The sequence below is a fragment of the Dromiciops gliroides genome, chromosome 6 (assembly GCF_019393635.1).
Source record: "Dromiciops gliroides isolate mDroGli1 chromosome 6, mDroGli1.pri, whole genome shotgun sequence".
NCBI classification, from domain to species: Eukaryota; Metazoa; Chordata; class Mammalia; order Microbiotheria; family Microbiotheriidae; genus Dromiciops; species Dromiciops gliroides.
The window spans coordinates 44304854-44331160 of NC_057866.1; the positions used below are offsets into that span (position 1 = coordinate 44304854).

At 38.2% G+C, this 26307-nt stretch overlaps 1 protein-coding gene across 4 annotated transcripts in view; it reads right to left on the minus strand.

The window, feature by feature from the left end:
• The window catches only part of ANO3 (anoctamin 3), a 318917-nt gene that overhangs the window by 26410 nt on the left and 266200 nt on the right, over positions 1–26307 (minus strand). For all 4 annotated transcript variants that reach the window (XM_043971875.1, XM_043971877.1, XM_043971878.1 and 1 more), the window contains 3 exons: positions 16367–16403; positions 8617–8728; positions 7562–7619 (listed from right to left, as the gene is read on the minus strand). In XM_043971875.1, the coding sequence (XP_043827810.1) occupies positions 7562–7619; positions 8617–8728; positions 16367–16403 (207 nt within the window). The remainder of the gene's footprint in view (positions 1–7561; positions 7620–8616; positions 8729–16366; positions 16404–26307) is intronic.

Sequence of the window (26307 nt, forward strand, 5' to 3'; positions counted from 1 at the left end):
TGGTTATAAATCCCAAATTAAGGAAGAATTGCAATGAATTATTGGTGGGGACCAGAGAGTGAACCCATTAGAATACAATGGAGAGAGAGCATAATGCAGAGGAAAGGTTACATGACTTGGAATCAGTGAATTTGGGGTCAAGTCCTGCTTCTTAGATGTATCTTGTGCTATGACATCAGACAAGATTTATGACTGTAGGTCAGAGCCTCTGCCTCCTGGGTGCCTGGATACACTTATCCACAAAAATAGAAGCAATAACCCTTATAGGATTATAGGTATAAAGATGGAGGAGACATTGGAGACCAGCAAGACAACCCCTTTATTTTACAGATGAGAAAACTGAATCTTTTTTTCTTCTTTTTTTTTCTTTTTTTGCAGGGTAATGAGGGTTAAGTGACTTGCACAGGGTCACACAGCTAGTAAGTATCAAGTGTCCGAGGTCGAATTTGAACTCAGGTCCCCCTGAATCAGGGCCGGTACTTTAGCCACTGTGCCACCTAGCTGCCCCCCAGAGTAAACTGAATCCTAATCAAATATTAAGCACATTTTATGTACCAGGCACTGTGCTAAGTGCTGGAAATACAAATAAAAGCAGAAAGACAGTTCTTGCCCTCAAGTAGCTTACATTCAAATGGAGGAAAGACAACATCAAGGAAGGAGCTGAAAGGGAAGAGTGAGTAGAGATAGTGTACTCCTAGCCTGGACAGAAATGTGTGAACGGCAGAGGATCACATAAGTACTATTTACGTTCAGTTGTTTCAGTTGTGTCTGACCCTTTATGACCCCATTTGGGGTTTTCTTGGCAGAGATACTGGAATGGTTTGCCATTTCTTTCTCCAGCTCATTTTTTACAGATGAGGAAACTGAGGCAAATAGGGTTAAATGACTTCCTTAGGGCCACACGACTAGTAAGTATCTGAGGCTGGATTTGAACTCCTGAAGAAGACTCTTCATGATTCTGAGCCCATCACCACCTAGCTGCTTCCATACAAGTATATAAGATGGAATTTGAAAGCAGATCTTTCTGATACTAAGTTCAATACCATATTCTCTAAACCACACTCTTCCTCTACTTCCAAAGTCTTTGTAGTGAAGGGGCTTTGGAAACAGAAACATTGTAGAAATGTGAATTATAATTAACAATGTACTTAGATTTTAGCTTGGGGCCATTATGATAATGAGGTAAATCTGAGCTGTGATTCACATGTCCTTCCCTTTCCCCAGCTCCGGAAATAGTCCTGGGGACTGTTCTAAAAAATCATGATGGTCTCTTTGTTCTTCTCTTCAGCTTTGATCTACTATTTCATCTCCTCTGCCAAGTCTTAAGATTCTAAAAGATGAGAATAATTAGGACATCAAGAGCCTAACTATCTCGTCCTGGTATCACATGGCTGGATCCTCAAGGCCGCACAAGGGAAGAAGAACTCCAATGGTCATTCCTTTAGTACAACCCTTAGAGCTAGAGAGAATTTTGCAGATGAGGACATTGGGTTGTATAGTGCACAATTTCCCCAGCTAATAAATGTCAGGGCCCAAATTTGAAGCTACTTGTTTGAACTCAAAATCCACTCATTTTCCCTCTACACTGTCTTTCTCACAGCTAGTGGCCCAAGCTTCCTGATTGTCATCTGGGTCTTCTTCTTACCACAAAGGGATAAACATGGGTTGACTTATGAGATTGAGAACAATCCTAAGGGGCCTAGATTCAAGATGGAAACATTTTTACAAATGTGGGGTGGTGGCAGATCAGGAGATATTTACACCATGGACTGTTTAGAAATGGCAGACTCAGATAGACTTTGCCTAGAAACTTGACAATGAGGGACTTAGGAATGGGGGGTGGGGCAAGTAAGAGAAAGGTGAAGAATACAGAGCACGTGGAAAGGAAAAGGGGGGAGCAATACAAGTCAGTCTGTGCCGCCATTTTCTTTAGAATGGGCCCTTGTCATTCACTTTGTGATACAATGAATAGAATGCTGGATCTGAAGTCAGGAAGGCCTGAGTTCAAATCCAGCCTCAGACATTTACTGCCTGAGAGATTCTGGGCAAGTCAACCTCTCTCTGTTTCAGTTTCCTCATCTGTAAAATGGAGATAATAATAGCTCCTACTTCCCAGGGTTGCTGTGGGGATAAAATAATATATTTTTAAACATTTTGCAAAGCTTAAAGTATTATATGAATCCTGTCACTAATTATTATTATTATTATTGATGATGATGATGATAAATATAATAATAGTATAATTATTAGGACTATCAAACAGGCTGATTGAAGGATGGTTACCTTGGCAGTAATGTGTGTGGAACTTCTAATGGCAACATGAGACATGTGTAAAGAGTTTCCTTTTAATCATAGGTTTCCATTGTTAAGGCATAGCAGATAACATGGTGGGTTTGGAATCAGAAAGACGCTTAAAGCTTACTTCAGACACCACCTTTGTGATCCTGAGGAAGTCCCTTAACTTCCCTCAATCTCAATTTCCTCATCTGTAAAGTGGGGATAATAATAATAATACCTGTGCAATGGTATCAAAAGTGGGGGCTATAGCCTCCTGTGATAGTCAGTCATGGCCATATTTCTAATAAAAGTGCACTTGCCTTGTATTCATTATTACCCTGCCATGCCAGGATCCAATCTACTCATGTCTTCACTGAGAGTGGCCCCATAAGGCATTCATCACCTGGATACCCATAAAGCAGTTGGGTGGGAAAATCTACACACTCCCCCAAGATACACAACCCATTGAACACCAAGATCATCTAATGGTTGTGGCAGGGTCCCTTTAGAGGATGCAGTTTGACCTCTGATGCAGTGGCCCATGAATAAGAGCCCTCCTTGCCCTCTCTTACAATTTAGGCAGGATGGAGTAAATCACTCAGGATGAACAGCCATGGACACCTTATGCTCTGCATCACACATTACATTATGTTATCCTTCCCTCTAAGCTCATACCTCTTCCAAACTTTGCTATTTCGGTCAAGGGCACCATCATCCTTCTAGAGACCCAGGTTTACAACCTGCCATCCTAGACTCCCTGCTTTCATTTATCTCACTTGCCTAAGCAGTTGCCAAATATTATTGTAGATTTGAAAAATCATTACAACATATTTCATATTCCCCCCTCTTCTCTCCACTCATATAGATACCACCCTGGTTCAGGCCAACATCACCTCTTGCCTGGTTGTCCTGTCTCAAACGTCTCCACCATTCACAACCTGCTAAAGTAATTCTTCTAAAGAACTGACCATGTCTGGGTAGCTTGGTGGCTCAGTGGATATGGATTCAGGAGGACCTGAGTTCAAATGTGACCTCAGACACTTGACACTTACTAGGTATGTGACCCTGGGCAAGTCACTTAACCCTCATTGCCTTACAAAAACAAACAAACAAACAAATAAAAAAACACTGACTATGTCATCCCTACTAAATAAATCCCATGATTCTCTATTACCTCTAATACCTAAGATAAGCACCCATGTCACTGGAAGGTCTTCACAATTTGGCCTCAACTTAGCTTTTCAAAATTATTTTACATGATCATACTTCCTACACTTTGTGGTCCAGACAAATTAGCTTTCTTGCTATTCTTCACACCCACAAAAAGACACAACTGAAAAAATCCAAATGTAAATAAAAAAAATAAGATGTTTTTCCATCCATTAGACAGGAGCAAATAAAGAAGAAAAAACATATATTTTAAAATATTTTCTGATAAAAAATAAATAGAAAATGTTTTCTGCTGCATTGACATCAGAGACAATTCACTGTTGTTGCTGTTGTTTTCATGATATACATGATGAACACCTTCCCAAAGAGAAAGATGACACCTGCTAAAAAAGCTATTATACTCACTGAATCGGTTGACCTATTATTTGTTGTACTGTATTCTTTCAATTAAAAAAAAACTAGGAAACAATTTCTATGGCTAGCCACATTGATGAAAACAATTGAATTACTAATAAGTCTGCCCTAGGTCCCAGGGCAGGCAGCTATGTGGTACAGTAGATAGAGTGCCAGGCCTACATTCAAGAAGACTCAAGTTCAAATTTGGCTTCAGACATTTACTAGCTGTGAGACCCTGGGCAAGTCACTTAACCCAGTTTGCCTCAGTTTCCTCATCTGTAAAATGAACTGGAAAAGGAAAAAGGCAAACCACTCTAGTATCTCTGCTAAGAAAGTTACAAATGGGATCATGAAGAGTCAGATATGACTGACAACTACTAAAGAAAAAGGCCCCAGCACATTTCGTGAGGCTTTTTCAAAAATAACGAAGCATATTTAATCATACTGCTCATTGATACAAAAAAAGGTTATGTTTACTTGCATATACATGGGCATGCACACACGGATAAATCACCTTTACCAAAGAAGCACATAATCTAAAAGGTTTGCAGACCACTGTTGAGGCATTCACTTGACAAAGGTCCCGTTAGATTCAAATGAGACAGTGTATGGAGAACTTTAAAATACATAAATGTTAAACACTGTCAGTATCATCAAATCATCATTGCCCAGTTTGGGTCTGTTGGACACCCACGTAACTGGATAAAAAACTTGAAGAGTCAAGTAATCCCAAAGACATTAAAAACAAATAAACAAACAGTAAAAAATTCTGAATTACCCAAGATAACTTGAATTTGGGGGCATAAAAGAATGAATATCCAACTCTTACTACCAGTGTAAAAACTGGCTTTTGAAGCATGTCTTCTAGAGGGTTTTTTTAATACTTGGAACTTTATTGATATGTTGTGGCTTACATTAAAAACATTTACAGCATATTCCTGCTTCCGGAGAGGTCTCCTGTAACAAAGTAAAACTGAGGAGAAAAACTAACAACAGGGTAGCTATGTGGCTCAGTGGATACAGTGCCAAGTCTGGAGTCAGGGCTCATTTTGAGTTCAGATCTGACCTCAGATACTGACTAGCTGTGTGACCCTGGGCAAGTCACTTAGCCCTGTTTGCTTAAGTTTCCTTATGTGTAAAATGAAAAGGAAATGCCAAACCACTTCAGTATCTTTGCCAAGAAAATCCCAAATAGGGTCGTGAAAAGTTGGACACAACTGAAAAACAACTGAACAACTAACAATAATGCAGTGACCTTATCTCCTAGAATATTATACTCAGGCTTAATTCTGTTCCCTTCATGCTTAGTAGTCCTAGAACACATTTGTCTTATTGGATTGGACTTGAAGCAAAATTTCATTTCCCCAGTGAGAGAGAACCTTCTATTAATGAAGCAGTTCCTGTTTTTCACCTTAAATTTTTAGAGAGCTTCCCATGAACACTGAGAGGTTAAGGGACTCAACAGGACTTACATAGCGTGTATGTGTTAGAGAAGGGAGAACTGGAACCCAGGGTTTCCTGAGCCTGGCCCTTTGTCCAACATGCCATGTTCCTCTTCATATTTCTCTCATTATTAAACAAACAAAAACCTCTAATGTGCTTCTCTGTGGGTTCCTGTTACTTTCAAATAACTTTGTATGATTTCATAATAGTTTTTTAAGTAGTCCTTGACATAGCATTAGACATGCTTCTATCCTAAAGGTGAGCATGTTGCTGTAATTTTCAGGATATTAGTAGGATAAACTCCTAAGGCAGATACAATTCAAGGTGGGCATATGTCTGTCCCTTATCAGCTCAGTTCCCAACCTGACCCCTACCAGCACCTGGAGAGAGATCGAGAGATCGAGAGAGAGACAGAGACAGAGAGAGACAGAGAGAGACAGAGAGAGACAGAGACAGAGAGACAGAGAAAGAGAGACAGAGAGAGACAGAGACAGAGAGAGAGAGAGAGAGAGAGAGAGAGAGAGAGAGAGAGAGAGAGAGAGACACAGAGAGAGAGAGAGATCATGGGTTAGGGAAGTCCCTTCAACTATGAACTGGGTGATTTTAGAGGAATCATGGGGGGCAGGGGCTTTCTTGTTATATCCATAGCATTAACTAGCAAACGTGTAGTCAGAGGACCTGGGTTCTAATTCCACTTTTTAGCTGTGTGGTTTGGGGCAAGTCATTTCAATTAGCTTGGGCCTATAAAACAAAGGTGTTAGACTAGATGACTTCTTAGCTCTTCCCTTAGGTCTGAAACTATGAAGTCATTTTGGGGTCTTTCAGCAGAAATACAGTGAGGTATGCTTGGGGTTGGTTCTTGATATCAGAATCATCTTTGAGGAACTGGGGAGATTGGTTGTGACGGGCTGTCCTTCCTAAGGATTCTGGAACACCTGCATAAAGCCAGGCTTCACCTAAGTGGCTTCAGGTAACTGTTTTTATCTTTAGTTCTGGAGTTTTGCAACAGGTCATTTGCATTAGGGAGAGCTTAATTGTATCAGTTCAAAAGATCTAGAAAAACCTGTTGTACTGTGTTAATGCCTACCAGTAAAAATAGCTGTCTATTTTCAGTAGGTTTATAGAATGGCATGAGAAATGCAGCTCACCCTCAGGGGCTCCACAGTATGGAAACTGTTGCATGAATGACAAAGACCTTCCTTGAGGTCACCTTAGCTTTATTTGCCAACTCCCCGGGAAAATCACCTGGAGTTCCTAAACTCTTCTTGATGCCAATATTAGAGTCAGTCTGGTATAGAGGAAAAAAGCATGGAATTGGGAGTCATGGAACGTATGTTCAAATCCTGCCACTGATTCTTAATATTTGTGTGATCGTGGGCAGATCATTCTATTTCTGGGAGATAGGAGATTCAGTTTCCTCATCTCTGTGGCCAGTTTTGATAGACCCTGAGGTCCCTTCTAGTTATAAACCTATGGCCTCCTGAGGCCAGACATATATTTGTAAGGGCTACTTCATCTCCTTGTCTCTTTTTCTCCAAGGGATGCTTTTATGAACAAATGCCAGAAGGTCTAGCAAATTTGGGGGCTACTGTTGGCACATGTTTATCATAAAAACTCATATTTACATAGAAATTTAAGGCTTAGGATGATACTATCAAATATTTGGAGCTAGAAAGGACCTCAGAGGTCAACTAATCCAACCCTCTTATTTCATCCACATACCCAGTGATGAGGAAACTGAGGCTCATGGTGATTAAAGATTGCTCTGGTATGAGTAGCAGAGGTGGTATATGAGGGCTTTTTTCCGAATGCCCTGGTAAGGTAATTATCACCAACTCTATTATCAGTTTTATCATTAAAGAAACTAAAGTTAAGAGAAATTAATTAATTAATTAAATTACATATAGCCACCTAGCTAGGAAGCATCAGAGCTAGGATTCAAACCCAGTTATCTTTTTTTTTTATTTTAATTTTTTTAATTTTTAAAAAAAAATATATATTTTTATTTCTTTTGTTAGCCTAGATTTCTCCCTGTACCTCTTTCTTTTTAAAAATTTTTATTTTATTTGTGATATATAATTATATTTTATACATATATCAAACATAGATATAATATACACAAAGACACATATATGACATATATAATTTTTTAAAAACCCAGATATCTTGGACCCCAAGTTCAGTATTTTTCCTATGCACCAAGCGATTCCTTCATTTATTACCCTGTGGCTCTATTTTCTCATGCCAGCCACCTACATCATCCTCAGATACTCACTTCTTCCAATCTCCATCGGTCGAAAAGTTTGTTGTATTTTCCTGGACGTCCTGAAAACCTATAAAGAGACAATTTCCAATTCATTAGAATCTACTGGAGATTCAACAGAAGCTACCATTTTATTGGCAAAAACTACTCCAAAAACATTTTAATTTGGCTTTGCTTATATCTATCAATCTACAAATGTTCATTTAACTCTGAAGGCAGAGGACATGAAACACGGAAAAGGAACAATTCCTATTCTCAAGGAACTGACATTCTAACAGAGTAAGACCAAGACCCTGGTCACAGTAGAGTGGAAACTACTTGAGAGGAGAGAGGGTTTCATTTAAAAAAAAATGTTTATTTGTATCATTATAGTTCAGCACAGTGCCCACTACAGAAGCTTAATGAATGCTTCCTGAATTGAAATCAAATTTGCTTAAAATAAAACAAAAGAGAAAGAATGGAAAATTATCAGATGCTTTAGTCTTATGGGAGTTATCATCCAGATGTTCTCCCCCAATCCATGTGTTTGCACACATTTCAGTGACTGCTCGCTCTTGTCTTCATGTAGATGTTTGGAGGGTACTCCTGAACCCATTCCCAACCAAAGCCTTTGGTGGTAATAAAAAAAGGCCATACTGTGCAAAACTGTATGGTTCCCAGATTCCTCCCTCACTGCGTGCTGGGTGCCAGCCAATCAAAGGCTGTTGAAACAACAAAAACAGCAGCAGCAACACAAGGCAGGCTTCCAGTCAGAGATGTTTCACTGTATGCCAGGTGATCTTTTAGGCATTTTCTATACAAATACATGAATGGTGCAATCCCTGCTTACAAGGATGGACACAAGGAGACATAAGGATGGAAAAGAATAAACTCTATGACTATGCAATGGCCAGTCCTAAGCACTGGTTTGCTCATAACAAAAAAGGCTATTCTATAATAAAGAAGGGAAGGATTTAAAATTTTTAAAAATTTTTTTGGTGGGGAGCGAATGGAGGGATGGGAGATAAGAGGGAGGAAAGGAACTTATGCTCTGGCCCAGAATCGCTGGGTCTGTGGAGGTGACTTACCTGCCAAGGAAAAATGCAATATAGAAGATAGAGCTGTTTAAATTGACAAACTGAAACAGGAACATCTTCAGGGCATAGCTGTTCTCCCATTCCAATTCTGTTCGAGGCTGTTCTAAAAGGAACAGCAGAGGGTGGGTTACATATACTGATCATTCCACATGTCAGGTGTTAGAATTCTCATCATTATCACTGAATCTCAGAATTGGAAGAGGCCTTCCAAGCCATTTAGTCAAACTCTCAACTGAAGCATTTGATGACATCCCTAATGGGTAATCATCCATCGTTCACCTGAAAAATCAGTGGCAGGTGATGATCTTCTAAACCATCTTGTTGTACTGTTGGATCGCTCTAATTGTTATTTATATCCTCCTCACTTTTTGTTGTTTTTTATTTATTTGGTCTGTATATATTATTTTATTGATGTGGGGGACTCTTGGTATGAAAGCTCCTTCCACTGATGTTAATCACCACCTTCTTGGTAATTTATAGAATTGGAAAGTTCAACAACAGGTTAAAATTTTGTCTGTTGTCACAAAGCCAGTATGTGTCAAAAGGAGGACTTGAACTCAGATGATCTTGCCTCCAAAACTGGCTCTATCCAGTCAATCCTGCTCAAATCTTTTCATTAAAAAAAAAAAATCTTTACCCCAATAAACATAAAAAATCATTTCTTCATGCAAAGATCAGAAAAAGTGGATTACATATGAAAGTGTAAATTTCTAATACACACACACACACACACATACACACACATTTGCTTTTAAAACATATAAATAGGGGCAGCTAGGTGGTGCAGTATATAGAGCACCGGCCCTGGATTCAGAAGGGCCTGAGTTCAAATCTGGCCTCAGACACTTAACACTTACTAGCTATGTGACCCTGGGCAAGTCATTTATCCCCAATTGCCTTACCAAAACAAAATGAAACAAAAAAACCCAACATATAAATATATGTATATAATTAATTCAGTATTACTTTCAAAGCTCTCCTGTTTGTGTGTCCTACCAAATTCTGGTCATTTCTATCCACTCCTCCAACTGCCCAGCAGAATAAGTCTAATCCCTTTCTGGGTGATAATCTTTCAAATATGTGAAGATAATATTCGAAGGCCTCAGTGTTCTTATTCCCCAAATCACTTCAGCTATTCTCAGTAGAACATTAAAAATAATCTTTCAGGAGAAAGGGAAGGACAGAAATCCTCTTTGCTACATTTTCCTAAAGGGAACAATATTTCAATGGATTCCCCTGGTTTGATGGCTCTTACCTGAAAGAATTCTAGTATTATTGACCTAAGAAAATGATTTTCCTGTTGAATATTTTACCTATCACAAGAGTACAGCTTACCATCCTACTAGCTCTATCCTTTATAAAAATTCAGCTAAATGGGACAATTAGGGTCTTACAGATTTTCTAGACTCTCATTTTTTTGGAAAGTTTCAATCCCTCTTCGCCCCATGCTATAGTAGGACCAAGAACATAAAAATAGAGACTGTTAATGAATATTAATGAGACTGGAAGCCCCTTCAGGCCAGGCCCTGCTTTTGGCCTAAATTTTCTATTATCTTCTTTGTTCTTCATTATGCTCATGGTAGCAACTTTTTTTTTTCCCAATAAACATTTGTATTTAAAGTTTGGAGTTCCAAATTTTAATCTTCCGTCTCTCCCTCTTTCCTTTCCTCCTTTCTTCCCTCCCCTCCTCCCTCCCTGAGGTGGTAAGAAATCATATAGTGACAGAAGAATTTAAAGAAGGGACAACAATGCCATGCCTGCTATCATAATGTTCTGGAAGTTTGATATTTAAGACATTAAACTATGATGGAGTTTGAAGGTACTTGATACTTCATTTCAGCTCTGCAGAGTCCAAATAATTACCTCTAGGTCCATGTCTTTTTTTTTTTTTTTTGTGGGGCAATGAGGGTTAAGTGACTTGCCTAGGATCACATAGCTAGTAAGTGTCAGGTGTCTAAGATCAGATTTGAACTCAGGTCCTCCTGAATCCAGGGCTAGTGCTTTATCCACTGTGCCACCCCCAAGGTCCATGTGTTTTTAAAAATCAGGATAGGGATTGAACTCCTTTTCTTCGTTAGTCATTATCACTGATATGGAAACTCCTCTAGCCATCTGTAAACTCCAAGTGAGGGATCCATGATCCCAATCTCTCAAATTTGCAAGGTAGTCTCTCAAACTGGATTCATACATCTTGAGATCCATATTTAGTCATTTATACTCAAGAGAGAAATAAGACAGAAACAGCAGCCATGGCCCTAAGATTCAGACTCATATTTCCATAAGCACATATTTGTGCTTTATCTAGATGTGCTCAAAGTTGCCATTCTTTCCAGGGTATGGAGAAAGGAAGTCAATCCTACTTGAACACATTTTGAAGGCTCAAACACTCCTGCTATGCATGAAAAATAAGAGTCAGGTAACCAACGCCCCTAGCATAGATGCAATGAATCAGTTCTTCTTCTTGCTAAACTATCAATAAGGCTATTCCTTCATGATTCCAAAGAGCCTGATTCCATCAACTTTAAATTATTTCCCTAGAAATGGCCAAGGCACATGCTTATCATTCTAGGTGTTATTTTCCAGTTCAAATCCTGCAACACTTGGAATCTTTTAAATTGGGCTACGTCTTTCCTGGGCTTTTTCCATATGACATTTCAGAAGTTGAACATTAGATTCTTTCTACATTCACCATGAGCTCAGTTTCTAATACTGATGTTGAAAGACTTTTATATGTACGTGTATATGCATGTGTGTGTGTTTATGTAACAAGCAACATCTTGCAATTATTCAAAATGAAACAGTTTTCCAGATTTAATATTGTGTACTCTCTTCCTTTTATTCCATTCTAGGCCCAACTCACTACCCATTAGCAAAGTGTCTTCTATAGGTATAAAATAGACACTTACTCAATGGGCTGTTCATCTGAAAGCCAATTACATTTTAGGCAGTTTATAATATTCATCCATTTGTTATTTCTTTGTGTGGATCTTTAGATTCAACTCAGTATTCAGGGAAATCAGGACTACATCATTTAAATAGGAGAGCATCCATACTATCTCTTCATGTTAGAGGCTTAATAAATTTTTGTTAAACTGGATATCAGAAGTGGAAGGAAGCTTAAGAACTATGGTAGGACAAGCAAGACTTTGTCCCGGGACGCTAACATTGAGCGTACTTCAGGATTACTAAGTAAGCTTAATTCTTAGTAAAGATGATTATTGAAAAGAAGCCATTTATACCCAATTTTAATATCCAAACATTTGCTGACCAGTATGGTAAGAAACAGGCAAACTAGATGGCACAGTGGCCAGAGTACCAGGCCTAGAATAAGGAAGACTCATCTTTCCGAGTTCAAATCTAGTCTCAGATAATTACTAGCTGACCCTGTTAGCTTCTGTTTCTTCAACTGTAAAATGTACTGGAAAAGGAAATAGCAAACCCCTTTAGTACCTTTGTCAAAACAACAACAGCAACAACAATAACAACATGGTAGCAATTTTCCTTTTTGGTGAATTGAATTTATCTTAACTATTCCTTGTATTATTTTCACATTATCAACTACACAGTTGACTTGAGTTTTGTGTGCCTTGATCTAGGAACCATGACTTCTAGCTATGGTTCTGCAATATTTGAGGCCAGTTAGTCCAAGAGAAAGAAGCTATTTTCCCTCCAGAGACCCCAGGTCTTACCTTCCTGACTTTACCGTTAGCTCCCTATTTACCACACTTGCCTTCTGTATCTTTATTGGGAAAAAATAAATGATAGAGTTTCCATCAGAATAGTGATATAATTATAAGCGGTAGAAGACCAGTGTATTTTATGTTCAATCTTAAAACAAAAACAAAAAAGAATACACAAACACAAAAGCATGGCTCCCTTCATAGTTGGTTAAAACCTTGAAAGAAATACAATTCAAGAAAAGTGAATGACAAGAAAAGCAAATGTTTGAGATACAATGTACCGCAACTGATACAGAGTTGGCCTCAGAATCAGAAAGAAGTGGATTTAACCTCCAACTCTGACAGAGTACTGGCAATGTAACCCTTTGTTAAGGGTTAAAATTCTAGCTAGTCTGTCTAAAATATCTAATGAGTGGTCGCCAATAAATTATAAGCTTTAGCAAGAGTTAAACTTTTAAGCATTTATTAAGGAGAATAAGAATTTGGTAAAGAGAGAGAAAGGCCTAGAGTCCTATCTATTAAAGGGAGAGCACATTTCTAGCTCCGCTCTCCACCAGAGTCCAAAGGCAAGAGCCCCAGAGTCAGCGCCAGTCTCTTCCTTCCTCCTCCCACTAGTCCGCGTCACTTCCTCCTGCCAAAGAAAAGACTCCTGGTCTTGCCCTCAAAGACCTTCGCTTCATGGGTAGAACTCTTCTACAGTAAGTATCCAGCAGGTGGCGTTATTCCAATCGTTACACCTTAGTGGGTCAGGCAGCTCTCTACGATTGTATATTACTGAGCAAATGCCAGTATGCAATGCTAAAAGGAGTTTCACTATTAGTAGATAGTTCCATATACCAGGGCAGAGAGGTAGTGCAGTAGATGGAGAGCTGGGCCCAGTGTCAGGAAGACCTGAGTTCACACACACACACTCATACACACACACGCACACACACAAACACTTTAATGATGCTTATGTATGTTGCATACATGCATACAATATGTACACACAATGCACATGTATAGATATGTGCACATACATAGGTATATATACCTATGTATACACATTTATGTATACATGCACGTGTCCCACATGCCTATAATATATACATATAAATGCATATGAAAATTATATTTATATATATATATTTGTAAGCATATACATTACATATACCAGAATAAGTAAAATATTTAAAAGAAAATTTAAAGAAGAGATAGTTTCCTATTAGGAGTTATGAGTTCTGTGGGCCACTAACTCTTCCTGTAACCTTGGGCAAGTAGTTCATTTCCCTTCTCTGGGACTCTCTGTCCTTACTTGAGTGAGGGACGAAGATGTTATCTAAAGATGTTTCAGCTCTAGACTTAGGATTCCATGATTTTAAGGGTTGGCTGATTATTTCCTTTGTTTTCTGACTCATCCCATGGTGAATAGCTGGAATTTTTATTTGGAATGTATTTTTTTTCTTTTTAAACAAAGCACAGCACCATGTAATAATTATTTAAAATAACTAATGGAAAGGAATAGTTGAATGCATCACTGTTACTGGTTGCTAGGCAGCTGAGGTTCATGGAAGGAGAATTTGACAATTTTCACTGGAAAATGTGGTTTTCATATTCCATGAGGTCAGAGGAGATGCCTATGGATTGGTAGAAGCACAGCAATGGTGTTCTTGGCCAGAAGATTCCTTTTTTTTATACTATAAGACTCCTCAAAATACTATTGATTCATGTCAGGCATTACTATCAGGAACCCAGACACAGATCACACTCTTTTTTCCATTGTGGGATTAGTAATAAATAACTTTTTTTTTTTTTTGGTGAGGCAATTGGGGTTAAGTGACTTGCCTAGGGTCACACAGCTAGTTAAGTGTTAAGTGTCTGAGGCCAAATTTGAATTCAGGTCCTCCTGACTCCAGGGCCGGTGCTCTATCCACTGGGCCACGTAGCTGCCCCTATAAGTCACTTTTTATAAAAGGTATAAACTGGGTGTACAATCTTCAATCAATCAATCAAGAAGCATTTATAGTGAGGTCACCTTGTCCTCAATGACAGAATAAGTATGATTGTTAAATCACTCTGACCTGTTAGGAAGAGCTCAGCTTCATCAAAGGCAAAAGTGTTTCTACAATCCATTACTTGGGACAAATGAATAACTCATGAGGACAAAGTGAAAGCTGATTGTCCCTTATGCCAGATAGTAAAAATCTTCCCCTCATACTCTAAATAGCAAACAAGTCCTGAAAAGTGAATAAAAAATCTGTTTCCTTTTTTCCTTTCTGGTTTACAGAAAGAAAAAGAAAAAAACAACAATAAACAAATCAACTCAATTCACCAAAATCCTCAAACTTAATGTCATCTATTGAAGGTGAAACTAACCCAGAGGTAAATTAGCATAGGCCTGGAATGATCAAATTGTTACTTAGGCAAAATTGGATGGCACAATGATTACTACTGGAGTTTTATCTATTCTTGGATGATTCTGGGGGTGGATGGGTTCTTTGAATTTATCTAGTACAACCTTCTCTGTGGGGTATGAATCTTATAGAACCAGAAATCTGGAAGGGCATAACCCCCCCCCCTCCCCAGGGTGAAGGTCGGGAATAGTAACCTCTGTTTAAGGAGCTTACCAGTTTATATATTATTCCAGGCCTAAGTTAATTTTACTGCTGGCATATAAATAAGTATTTATTTTGTGCCTACCATGTGCCCTGCACTGTGCTAGGTATTTTTTTCTTAAACAAATATTTATAAATTTGATCCTTAAAATAATCATGTGAGCTAACTGCTGTTAATTTACCAGTAATTCTGATAGACTCTTTAAAATTCTAAATCATAGAACAGTAGCTTATCTGTATTGGAGAGGGCAAAAAGGGAACGTAACAAACATTTATATAGTGCTGACTATGTACCAGACACTATGCTCAACTGTGTTTGTTTAATGATACTCATTTGAGCTTTACAACAACGTGTGAGGTAGATGCATTTATCATCCCCATTTATAGTTGGGGAAACTGAGATAAACAAACAAACAAACAAAAGCAACTAACCCAAGGTCATACAATTAGCAAGTGTCTAAGGCCTGACTGAACTTGGGTCTTCTTGACCCCAGGCCCAGTTCCCTATCCACTGATCCATCAGCTCTTTCCTACCTCATAAAGTTGTGAGGGTCCAATGAAATAATATTTGTAAAGCCCTAATTAACACTGCTTTTTATATAGTGGATGCTGCATAAATTCTTATTTCTTTCCCCCTACCTCCTTTTCAATGCAGATATGCTCCAGTTTGGTAATTTAGAATCTTAAAGGGTTTATCAGAGGTACTAGGAATTACCCAGAGGCACTAGGACTGCCCAATATCATATAGCCAGTTAGTAAAACTGTCAGAGGAGGCCTCTGAACCTGTCTTGAATTTGAGGGTCTGTTTTCTTTTTCTTTGCTTCTTATCTATCCCACCCCCTCAAAGTACAGTAAGGATCCCAAGAGCCTGTAAGATATCCACAGTTGTGAATACAAAGTTGGTCATTTCTACATCTCAGAGGTCATCTGATAGTCCTATCCCTCACCCCTTTCAATCAATGACATTCAACGACATTGAAACACCTACTGTTTCCAGAGCAATGTGCTTATTTCAAAGATGGAGACACCTTTTAGACATAAGGAAAATGAGGCCTCAAGTAACCAAGGTGAAAACAGCACCAGAAAGAGAGAACTTGCCTATGCTGGCATGCTTCTAAAGAGATTGAGGGGCATGGAAATCGCTTAGAGACCCAAGGTGAATTTAGGTTATTAATGTTTGCTTCCACCTCAATCCCCCCTCCCACTGAATCCCTCCTTTGGCCCTTTTGTAGCTATGAAGCATGAGTAGAACCCCCAAACCAGTCCTGGAAAAATCCTTGCTTATGGAAACTAAGTGAGCTGATAGCAAGGATCTATGACTGATGCCTTGAAGGAGGGCTTCAAGTGGATTTCTTCAGTGCTAAACAATCCAATCAAAATGCCCTCATAATAGGAAAAAAAATCTCAGTACCCCCATCCATTCTGTTAAATAGTTTGGCATGAACGCAATAATAACCAAGTGCTTACCTAAATTGGTGAGGAAATTGGCCACCTTTTCATAGACCTGAAGTTAAAAGAGAGAACCAGTGTTAATGTAGGGTAATAACCTGTATTCTATTCACTGAGGGAAAGGACAGCTTTTAAGTTGATAGAAGGAAAGTCTTCAAAACAGATTTTAAGCAACAGGGCCCGAACATTTGCAATCAAGATTACAGAGTAGACGTTTAAATTGCTAGACTATTTTCTTGACACAATATTTTACAAACTGTGTACAGCATGAAGGCTTGATTCAACACTGAATTTCTAAACCAGATAGTTTTTAATGATTAATTTGAAGAACTGTTTTTGAAAAAAAGAGTATATTTTTCCATCTTGGCATCTTTGATTTCACTGTTTTATGGTGCATACTCCGTGCTAGGCCCCATGCTAGGCATTTGATAAATATTATTTCATACATCAATAGTTCAGTGGAGCCTCAGAGAGGGAGCATTTTCCAGGCCTGGAATGCCCTTTCTTTGCCTCCTCATTTTTCCCTATTGACATCTTATTCTTCCTTCAAGATTCAGCTTAAATTCTCTCTCCTCTAGGAAACCAGCCTCAAGTCCTGAAGCAATACGTCATCTCTCTTTTCACTAATCTTAAAATTCTATAATCTATAATTTTTAAACAACAAAACTAACGGCTTCCTACATACTGAAAAGACCTCCTCCTGTGTCATGGGAAGCTATGGAGAAGAGTCACACATAGATTGAGATTTGAACCCTTGCACATCAATCTTTTTTGGATCATTGGCTCCTGGGTCTAAAGCTACAAGGGACCTTACCTTATTTTACAGATGAAGAAACTGAGGCCCAATGAAGTTAAAATGACTTTCCCAGGTTCACACAAATAGTAAGTAGCAAAGACAGATCTAGAACCAGGGTTGTCTGCCTTTAAGGCCAGAGTTATATCATCTAATACACTGCCTCCATCTGTGAGTTTGAATGATTGACATATTAGATAATATTTATAAAATTCTTAGCACTGTTTCTGGCACATAATATGCACTTAATACATTCTTGTTCCATTCCTTCCCTCTCCCCTTATTATATCCTATTCAATTATGTTCATTAACCAACATTTCTTATTACTATGACTGTGCAATTGGATCTTTCAGAACAAAGGCAAAGATCTTAATTCTTCATTTTATGCCATGTAATTTTTTTAAGTTTTTCTCCATTTCTGTGCCTCTCCAATGCCCTCTGAGTAATATGTACTTTTAATTCTTTGGAGATCTAATTTTCTATGACTCATGATTATACAACACCACCAATAGAATACTGGTATTAAAAAAAATGGTCTTCATTTCAGGGAGAAGTTGAGAGTCACTAAGAAAGCTTTGTCATTTCCCAAAGATAATGTTATTCTCCTATTTATGTGTTGGGCTAACTCACTGGCCAGTCCTTTGACCCAATGAGATACCTTGCCATTTGATGAGAATACTTTTGCAATTTTCCCATAAGTCTCCTATAAAAGATCTACCCAATGTGTTGGAGGACTTCCTATTGTCTTTTAAAATCTTCAGTATTCCAAGGTAATACTCAAGTGCCCCACTTCACATTTCTTATTTTTGCTGCATGATGGGTTCACTCCTTTTCTGCTCATGTGAATCATCAGTAATATCTTTTGTGCTGTTTCTTAAACGCATCAGGAATAAATGAAAAAAAAAAAGTTTCACATGCTTACTTATGTCATGTGCAGTACCTACATCACAGGGTTGTTGTGAGCCTCAAAGGAGGCTGGGTATACAGAGCATTTTGTGAACTTTAAAGTGCTGAGTAAATGGCAGTTATAAGAAACCAATTTCTTTCCCCCTTTAGTCTAAGGATAATTAATAGCTTAGCTAACAAGTGGACAATCACTGCCATCCTAATGGCATTCAAGTTTTAGGGGAGCATCTATGTAAAAAAAGATAATTTGGGGGGGGGCAGCAAATTATTATTGTTATTATTAGTTTGGTGAGAGATCTCACCTATGAATTAAGGGATAGGGACTAAACCTATAATTTTAATAATAGAGAAAACTTTTTAGGGTTGGTAGGTGGTACAATGGATAATGCTCTGAGCCTAGAGTAAAGAAGACTTGAGTTCAAATCCAGCCTCAGACACTTACTAGCTATATGACCCTGGACAAGTCATTTCACCAAGTTTACCTCAGTTTCCTTATCTGTAAAATGAACTGGAGAAAGAAATGGCAAACCACTCCAATATCTTTTCCAAGGAAACTCCAAATGGAGTCATGAACAGTCAGATATGACTGCAAAAATTCAACAGCTAGAACAACAGGAAACTTTTGGGTTAGACAACACACTTCCTCTAACAATGTCTGTGTTTCTTTTTTATTGTCTTTGTATCCCAAATGCTTAACACACTCCCTGGAACATAGTGAATACTTAGCAAATATTCATTGCCTTTTTTCTCAATATCTATCTTAAAGAGTTGTATAGAGTCCTGAGATATTAAATGAATCGTCTATGGTCACAAACCAGTATGTGTTAGAGATAGGACCTGGACCCAAGTTTTACTGGCTACCGGGCCAAGCTGTCTCTTTACAAATTGAGACAAAGAATGAGCATAGATGTGTTCTCTACTAACTAAGGTTCACCTCAACACATGCAAATGGGTATATAATAAAATCATGATCATTATCTTATACATAAACATTATGTACTTTACAAGGTGATTTCTAAGGCCTCTATGATCTAAGGTATGCCCAGGATGTGACTTGAAGTTATCTTCAGGGAAAAGGTCAAGAATAAGGCTCATTCCATGATGTATCTCCACATCTGGGCCACCCTTAAATGCACTCCTATGCTTCCCAGTTCTAACATTCAGAGTTCTAGGATGTTCCAGCTCTAATTTGGCAGACTATAGGTCTTCCTGTCTTTACCAACTGTGTCATTCTATGTCCTAAGGTCTCTCAAAGCCCTAATATTCTATATTCTTTGCTCCAATAATCTTCCAACTCTGCCATTTGATATTGTAGGGTAGGTCGTAGATCTAATATTCTATGCTCACATGGCCTTTCCATCTGGACCATTCTCTTCTATCACTTCTTTGAGTTATGAGATATTCCTTCCAGCTCTGACATTCTACATTCTAAGGTCCTTCTCCATTCTGACAGTCTATGTTCTAAGACCCCTTATGGTTCTGACATCCAATGTTCGAAGAGGTTTTTTTAGGCTAATTCTGAGTTCTATGTGAATGGGCTCCTTAAAACTCAGGCACACTTATAATTACATGAGTACAACAGCTGAATGCCTAGGGAATCCCATGCCTTTAAAGACAGAAGCACTCCATTTGTTTTGGCTGTTTTTCATTTCCTTTGAAACATCACAGTATCCCTTAGATTGATGCAGCTGGGCAGAAGATTCTATTTATACTCTATTTTAACACCATTAGTAAGCTTTAATGTTCAATTAATGAGCAAAGAGACATGTCAGGACTGGTAAGAAGGCCACCAATATAACAAGAGTATTCTGGACTTTTTGTGAAACTTTAAAAGTCATCTCAAAAGCCACTGTTTGATACCTAGTGATACTTTCCACGTTAGAGAGGAGTGGGGGGTCCCAGTTATGACTCCCCTCTCAATAAAGATATTTACGAGGGGATATAGTATGGCTTAAATACCTATATGACCAACACTTATCAAGCAAACTCTGCTTTTTCCCCCCCTCAGGTGGGCACCAGTTTTAAACTAAAACATTAGGATTTATTTATGTATTACTTATTATTATTTTTTTTGGTGGGGAAATGAGTCAGAAGATATGAGTTGAAATACTTGGCACTGAGTGACCTTGAGTAAATCCCTTAAACTCTCTGAAATTTTGTTCTCTGGAAAATGAGGGGTTTGGATCACATGACCTCTATGATTTCTTACAAATTTTAATGCTATGATCCCTAAACTATGTCAACTTTAAGAGGCATTGTTTCCCTCTCATTATGTTCTTTTATTATAAGAGACAATGAGTCAGCCAATAGACATTTATTAAATTCATACTTTGTGTCAGTTACTAGAGAGACAAAGAAAGGCAAAAGATTGGCCCAACTTTAAATGTGCTCATGGGGGAGACATAACATGGTAACTTCTAGACATAAACAATTTAAATAAAGGATAAATTTAACATAATCAACAGAGGGAAAGCATGAGCATTAAGGGGAATCAGGAAAATCTTGCTATAGACGGTGAAATTATGGCTGGGAATTGAAGGAGGTAAGGGGAGAAAAGATAAAACAAGGAGGAAATTCTAGGCATGAGGAACAGCCAGTGAAAATGCCCAGACTTGGGAAATGGAATGGCTTATTCAAAAAATAGCAAGATGTAAGAAAACTGGGAAGGGAAGATGGTGTCAGATTATGGGGGATTTTAAAAGCCAAAGAGACAATTTTATATTGGATCCTCAATTTAATAGGGAGTTTATTGAGTAGAGAGGTTGATATAGTCTGAAATATACTTTATTTTTATTTTTTTAATAAATGAATGAGGCCTTTATTAAGCACTTAAAATATGCAAAGATTTGTGATATAAATACTCAAGATAAAAATAGAAAATTAAGACAGTACATGATCTCAAGAAGATAACTTTTTTTTTTTTTTTTTTTTGCCCTTTTTTAACATTCAGTTTTAGAAAAATTTTGAGTTCCAAATTTTCTTTCTGCCTCCTGCTCCTGCTTCGGCCACTGAGAAGGCAAACAAAAGAATGGCTTGTGGGGCAGCTAGGTGGCACAGTGGATAAAGCACCATCCCTGGATTCAGGAGTACCTGAGTTCAAATCCGGCCTCAGAAACTTGACACTTACTAGCTGTGTGACCCCGGGCAAGTCACTTAACCCCCATTGCCCCAGAAAAAAAAACAACCACCAAACAAACAAACAAAAGAATGGCTTGTACTTGGGGGTGGGTGGGGGGACATCACTTTGACTGTGAAGCATAGAGGATGGAAGTGACACTTAGTGACTTCATTTCAGGGAGAAGCCGAGGGTCACTAAGAAAGCTTTGTCATTTACCAAAGATAATATGGTGTCTATGGTGTTATGTGTCAAAGTCATAGTTGAACCTATGTCTCCTGAATTCAAATCTCAATGTTCTTTCCATACCCCTGATCCAGATTGATACGGGTTTATATAACAGTCTAAAATTCCTATACTTTCATAAGAAATCACGATTTTTGTCAGGCTGTGATTCTCCATTTCATATGACTCTTAATGTATTTTCTTTGGGGTTTTTTTGTTTTTATTTTTTATTTTTTTTATTTTTTTATGGGGCAATGGGTTTAAGTGACTTGCCCAGGGTCACACAGCTAGTAAGTGTCAAGTATCTGAGGCCGGATTTGAACTTAGGAACTCCTGAATCCAGGGCTGGTGCTTTATCCACTGCGCCACCTAGCCGCCCCTAATTTATTTTCAAAAGAAACATATTTTATTGTAATATTGACATTCCCTTTTTATCCAATATATTGCAATTTTGCAGATACATTGGTGTTTTAGGGGGATGATGTTTTAGAAGAGGATATTTGAAATTAGGATCATTCTGGAAAATCCATAGTCTATGTCACTATTATCATGCCAAAGCCCTGAGGGATCTTAGAGATCCCATTACCTAATGATATCTGTTTTTAGATCAGAAAAGTAAGACCTGAGAAAAAAATGCCTAAAGTCACAGAGGGAGTTAGCTGAAAACCCAGAATTGTTGCCAGATCTTCTCATTTGTTCCATTTTATTGTGGAGCTTTTCATTAAGAAAAGAGCAAACAAACACTTTTCCATTTTCTATAAAGGTAAATAATTAGCTCTTTCAGATTGAGGCAATGCCATAAGTAGGCACTAAGTTGGAATCCAAAGAGACTTTAGAAAGTGTAAACTATGTTGTAGCTGAGGTCACAAAAGGAAATAGTTGCTGAGCTGGTTTTCCTTTCTAATATCCTTTCCAGGTGTGATTCAAAAATCAATTCATGAGTCAAGAGTTTGCATTGAAATATTCTGAGGTCTTTGACCTCAGAAGTCACCCAAAACTTATCTGAGCAAAGATATGTACTCAGTAGCACAGGAATTAAATCACTCCCTAGAAAGGCAGTAGGGGGAAGATGGTGGAGAGAAGCCAGGAAGTTGCCTAATTTTCCCTGAATTTCTATCGGAAATGTTAAATCAAGCCTCTACATGGATTCTGGAGCTACAGGATCTACAAAAAGCCAGAGGGCAACAACCTTTGACCTTGACATAATTTAGAAAGACTTCAGGAAAGGTCTGTCTCATTTCGGAGAAAGGGGAGTGCTACACAGTGTGTATGGTGTTGGCAAGTCAGCAGAAGGCTCTTGGCCACCACATAGATCAACAGACAAGATCCTTCAGCCCTAACTCAGCACACTGGTGGTATGGCAGGCCAGTTGTAAGACCCCCTCCCCCCAGCCCCTTCTGAGAGGGCAAACTGCCAGCTAGAGAACCACCCACAGGACAAACATGACTAGGCTAAGCCATCCCAGCACAGAGAGTAAGCCCAGAACTGTGAGGTATCTGTGAGCCCCAGAGGCCTCAGTGAAAAAAGCCAGTGATCAGGCCCCTGGCCCCCATCACAAGAAGCTTACAACAGTGGCCCCTGTGCCCCAAAAGCAGAGTTCAACTTTAAAAGTCACAAAATAGGCTAAAATAGGAGTAAGAAACAGAAAAGAACCCTTACCATAGAGAGCTTCTATGGTGACAGGGAAAACCAAAAGACAAACTCAGATGAGAATAGCACTGTCAAAATGCCTGCATATGAAGCTTCAAAGGAGAAGATGAATTGGTCTCAGGACCAAAAACTCTTCTTGGAAGAGCCCAAAAAGAATTTTAAAAATCAAATAAGAGAGGTAGAAGAAAAAATGGGAAAAGAAATGAGAGTTACACAAGAAAAATTATGAAAAAAAGAATTAACATCTTGGAAAAGGAAGCACAAAAATTGACCGAAGAAAATGATTTCTTAAAAAATACAATTGGCCAAATGGGGGGAAAAATCTATTGAAGAAATCCACTCCTTAAAAACTAGAATTGACCAAATGGAAAAGGAGGTGCAAAACTTATTGAAGAAAATAATGCCTTAAAAATTAGAATTGGGCAAGTGGAAACTAATGACTCTATGGGACACCAGGAATCAGTCAAAAGGAATCAAAAGAATAAAAAAAAATAGGGGAAAAAGTGTGAAATACCTCATTGGAAAGACAACTGACCCGGAAAATAGATCCAGGAGACATAATTTAAGAATTGTTGCACTATCTGAAAGTCATTATCGAAAAAGAGTCTAAACACCATATTCCAGGGAATCATCAAGGAAAACTGCCTTGATATCCTAGAACCAGAGGATAAAAAAGTAATTGAAAGAATCCACGGATCACCTCCTGAAAGAGATCCCCAAAGGAAACCTCAAAGGAATATGATAGCCAAATTCCAGAATTTTCAGGTAAAGGAGAAAATATTACAAGCAGCCAAAAGGAAACAATTTAAATATCATTGAGGAACAGTCAGGATTACATAGAACCTGGAAGCTTCAACATTAATGTATCAGAGGGCTTGGAATATGATCTTCCAGAAGGCAAAATAGCTTGGATTGCAACCAAGAATCAACTACCCAGAAAAATTGATCATTCTTTTTCAGGAGAAAAGATGGATATTCAATGAAATAGAGGACTTTCAAGGTTTCCAAGTGTAAAAGGTAGTAAGGGGAAGTAAACAAAGTGATCAGCCAGGATCAGGGGCCTTCAGAAATCCTCTGGTTCAGTGGCTCTTAAACTGAAATCTATGGATTCTTAATTTTGTTTTTGATAATTTCATTTTAACATAATTGGTTTTCCTTAAAATCCCATGTTTTTTATTTTAAACATTTAAAAACATTATTCCTAGAAGGACCTGTAAGCTTTACCATACCGTAAGAGGGATCCATGGTACAAAAGGAGGTTGAGAACTGTTGTACCCATTCAACTTACTCATTTTAAAGATATGGAGACTGAGGACTAGATAAGACAAGTGATCTGCTTGAGATGCACTGATGCTAAGCATTAAATACATGACTTTGAAAGGTCCTCTGAATTGAGAACCAGGGATCTATCAGACAATGTAGAGAACATGCTTTCAGTATTCTTATCTGCAAAATGGGAACAGTGGTATTTTAGGATCATCTCACCTAATGCTTGATCTAGAAGGTGTGTATGTATGTGTATAAATACCCATCTGTGTGTATGACCCTATAACACCAGAACATAAGACTACACACACATATACACACATACACATACACACACATGGTCTTATGTTCTGGTGAAACATAGGATCATATATTTAGAGTTGGAGGGGACCTTGAGGACATCAAGTTCAACCCCCTCATTTGACAGATGAGGCCTAAAGCAGTTAAGAGATGTGCTTAAAGTCATGATTAATAAGTAATGGATGCTGGATTTGAGGCCAAGTTCTCTGATTCTGAATCTTGTCTTGTTTCTACTGCCTCAGTCTCAGACAGTTAATAGTTGTGCAATCCTGGGCAAGTCACTTAACTTCTCTCTTCATTCAGTTTCCTCACCTATAAAGTGGAAATAATAGTAACACCTACTTCCCAGGGTTGTTAATGAGCATGAAATGTTAATTAAATACTAATTTATAGTACAAATATTTATAAACATAATTTACTCTGCCTAACAAGCCTTCCTTCCCTAGGTTTATCTCTCCCTTTCTTGATCTTTCTTCAACACTTAGTTCAAGGATCACATGATCTGAGAAACTGTTCCTAATCCTCTTGGCAAGTTTTTCTTCAAATCACATTGTCTTAACACAGTATATGATATAACTCCCCTCTTCTTTCTTACTCATCACTTAGTCAAATGTAAGCTCCTTGAAGGCAGGGATTGTTTTGTTCTAGTTTCCTGCATCTTTAGCCCTGAGCACAGTGACTGGCAATCAGGAAGTGTTTAGTTAACATGGATTATTAAGTAGTAAGCATTTATGAATAAGTATTTGTTGAATGGTTAAAGTTTGTGAAAGTTAATAAATGTTCCTTACGCCTCTCTTCCTCCCCTCCCAATCTTTCTACTCCAATTATGATCTAAGACTCAGTATGCTGTAATATGATAATCATTGCCATAATAATGGTTAGCATTTATATAGTATTTGAAAGCTTTGCAAAGTGCTTTATCTATATTATGTCATTTTTTTTTTATAAGGCAATTGGGGTTAAGTGACTTGCCCAGGGTCACACAGCTAGTAGGTGTAAAGTGTCTGAGGCCGAATTTGAACTCAGGTACTCCTGAATCCAGGGCCAGTGCTCTATCCACTGCACCACCTAGCTGCCCCCATATTATGTCATTTGATATCCTTATTTGTATGTATTATTTATTCACTCAGCAATTGTTCAATTCTCTATGTGACTTATCTGTGATTTCTTAGATTCTAATCCCCTTAAGGAAAGAATGGATCTCTGTTTAAGCCCCGTGATAATAATACCAACAACTTCCATTTGTAGGGCCCTTCTTGGTCTATACATACATTATCTTTGCTCCTCATACTAATTGTGGAGTTATCAGGATGAGCCCAAACTTTACAAATGAGAAAGCTGAAACTCACAAGGGTTAAATGACTTACCCAAGGTCACATAATAAGTAAGTGCAAGAGCATGTAGGGTTATTCATCCACCAAGTCCACAGAATACAAGAGTACAGATCAGCTTAGGAGCATGGCATTAAAGCCCGAAGGGACCTTGCAAGAAGAGGCCACTATGCCCAATACCCTCATTTTTAACACATGAAGAAACTGAAGCACAGAGAGGTCTGAGATATGAATGACTAAAAATAATGACAATTACTACTACCAATAATATGGCTCTTTAAGGTTTGCAATGCACTCTACAGACACCCTAGCACTTTATCCTCAGAGTAACCCTGGAGGAGGGTGTTATTCTTCTCATTTTAGGAAATAGAG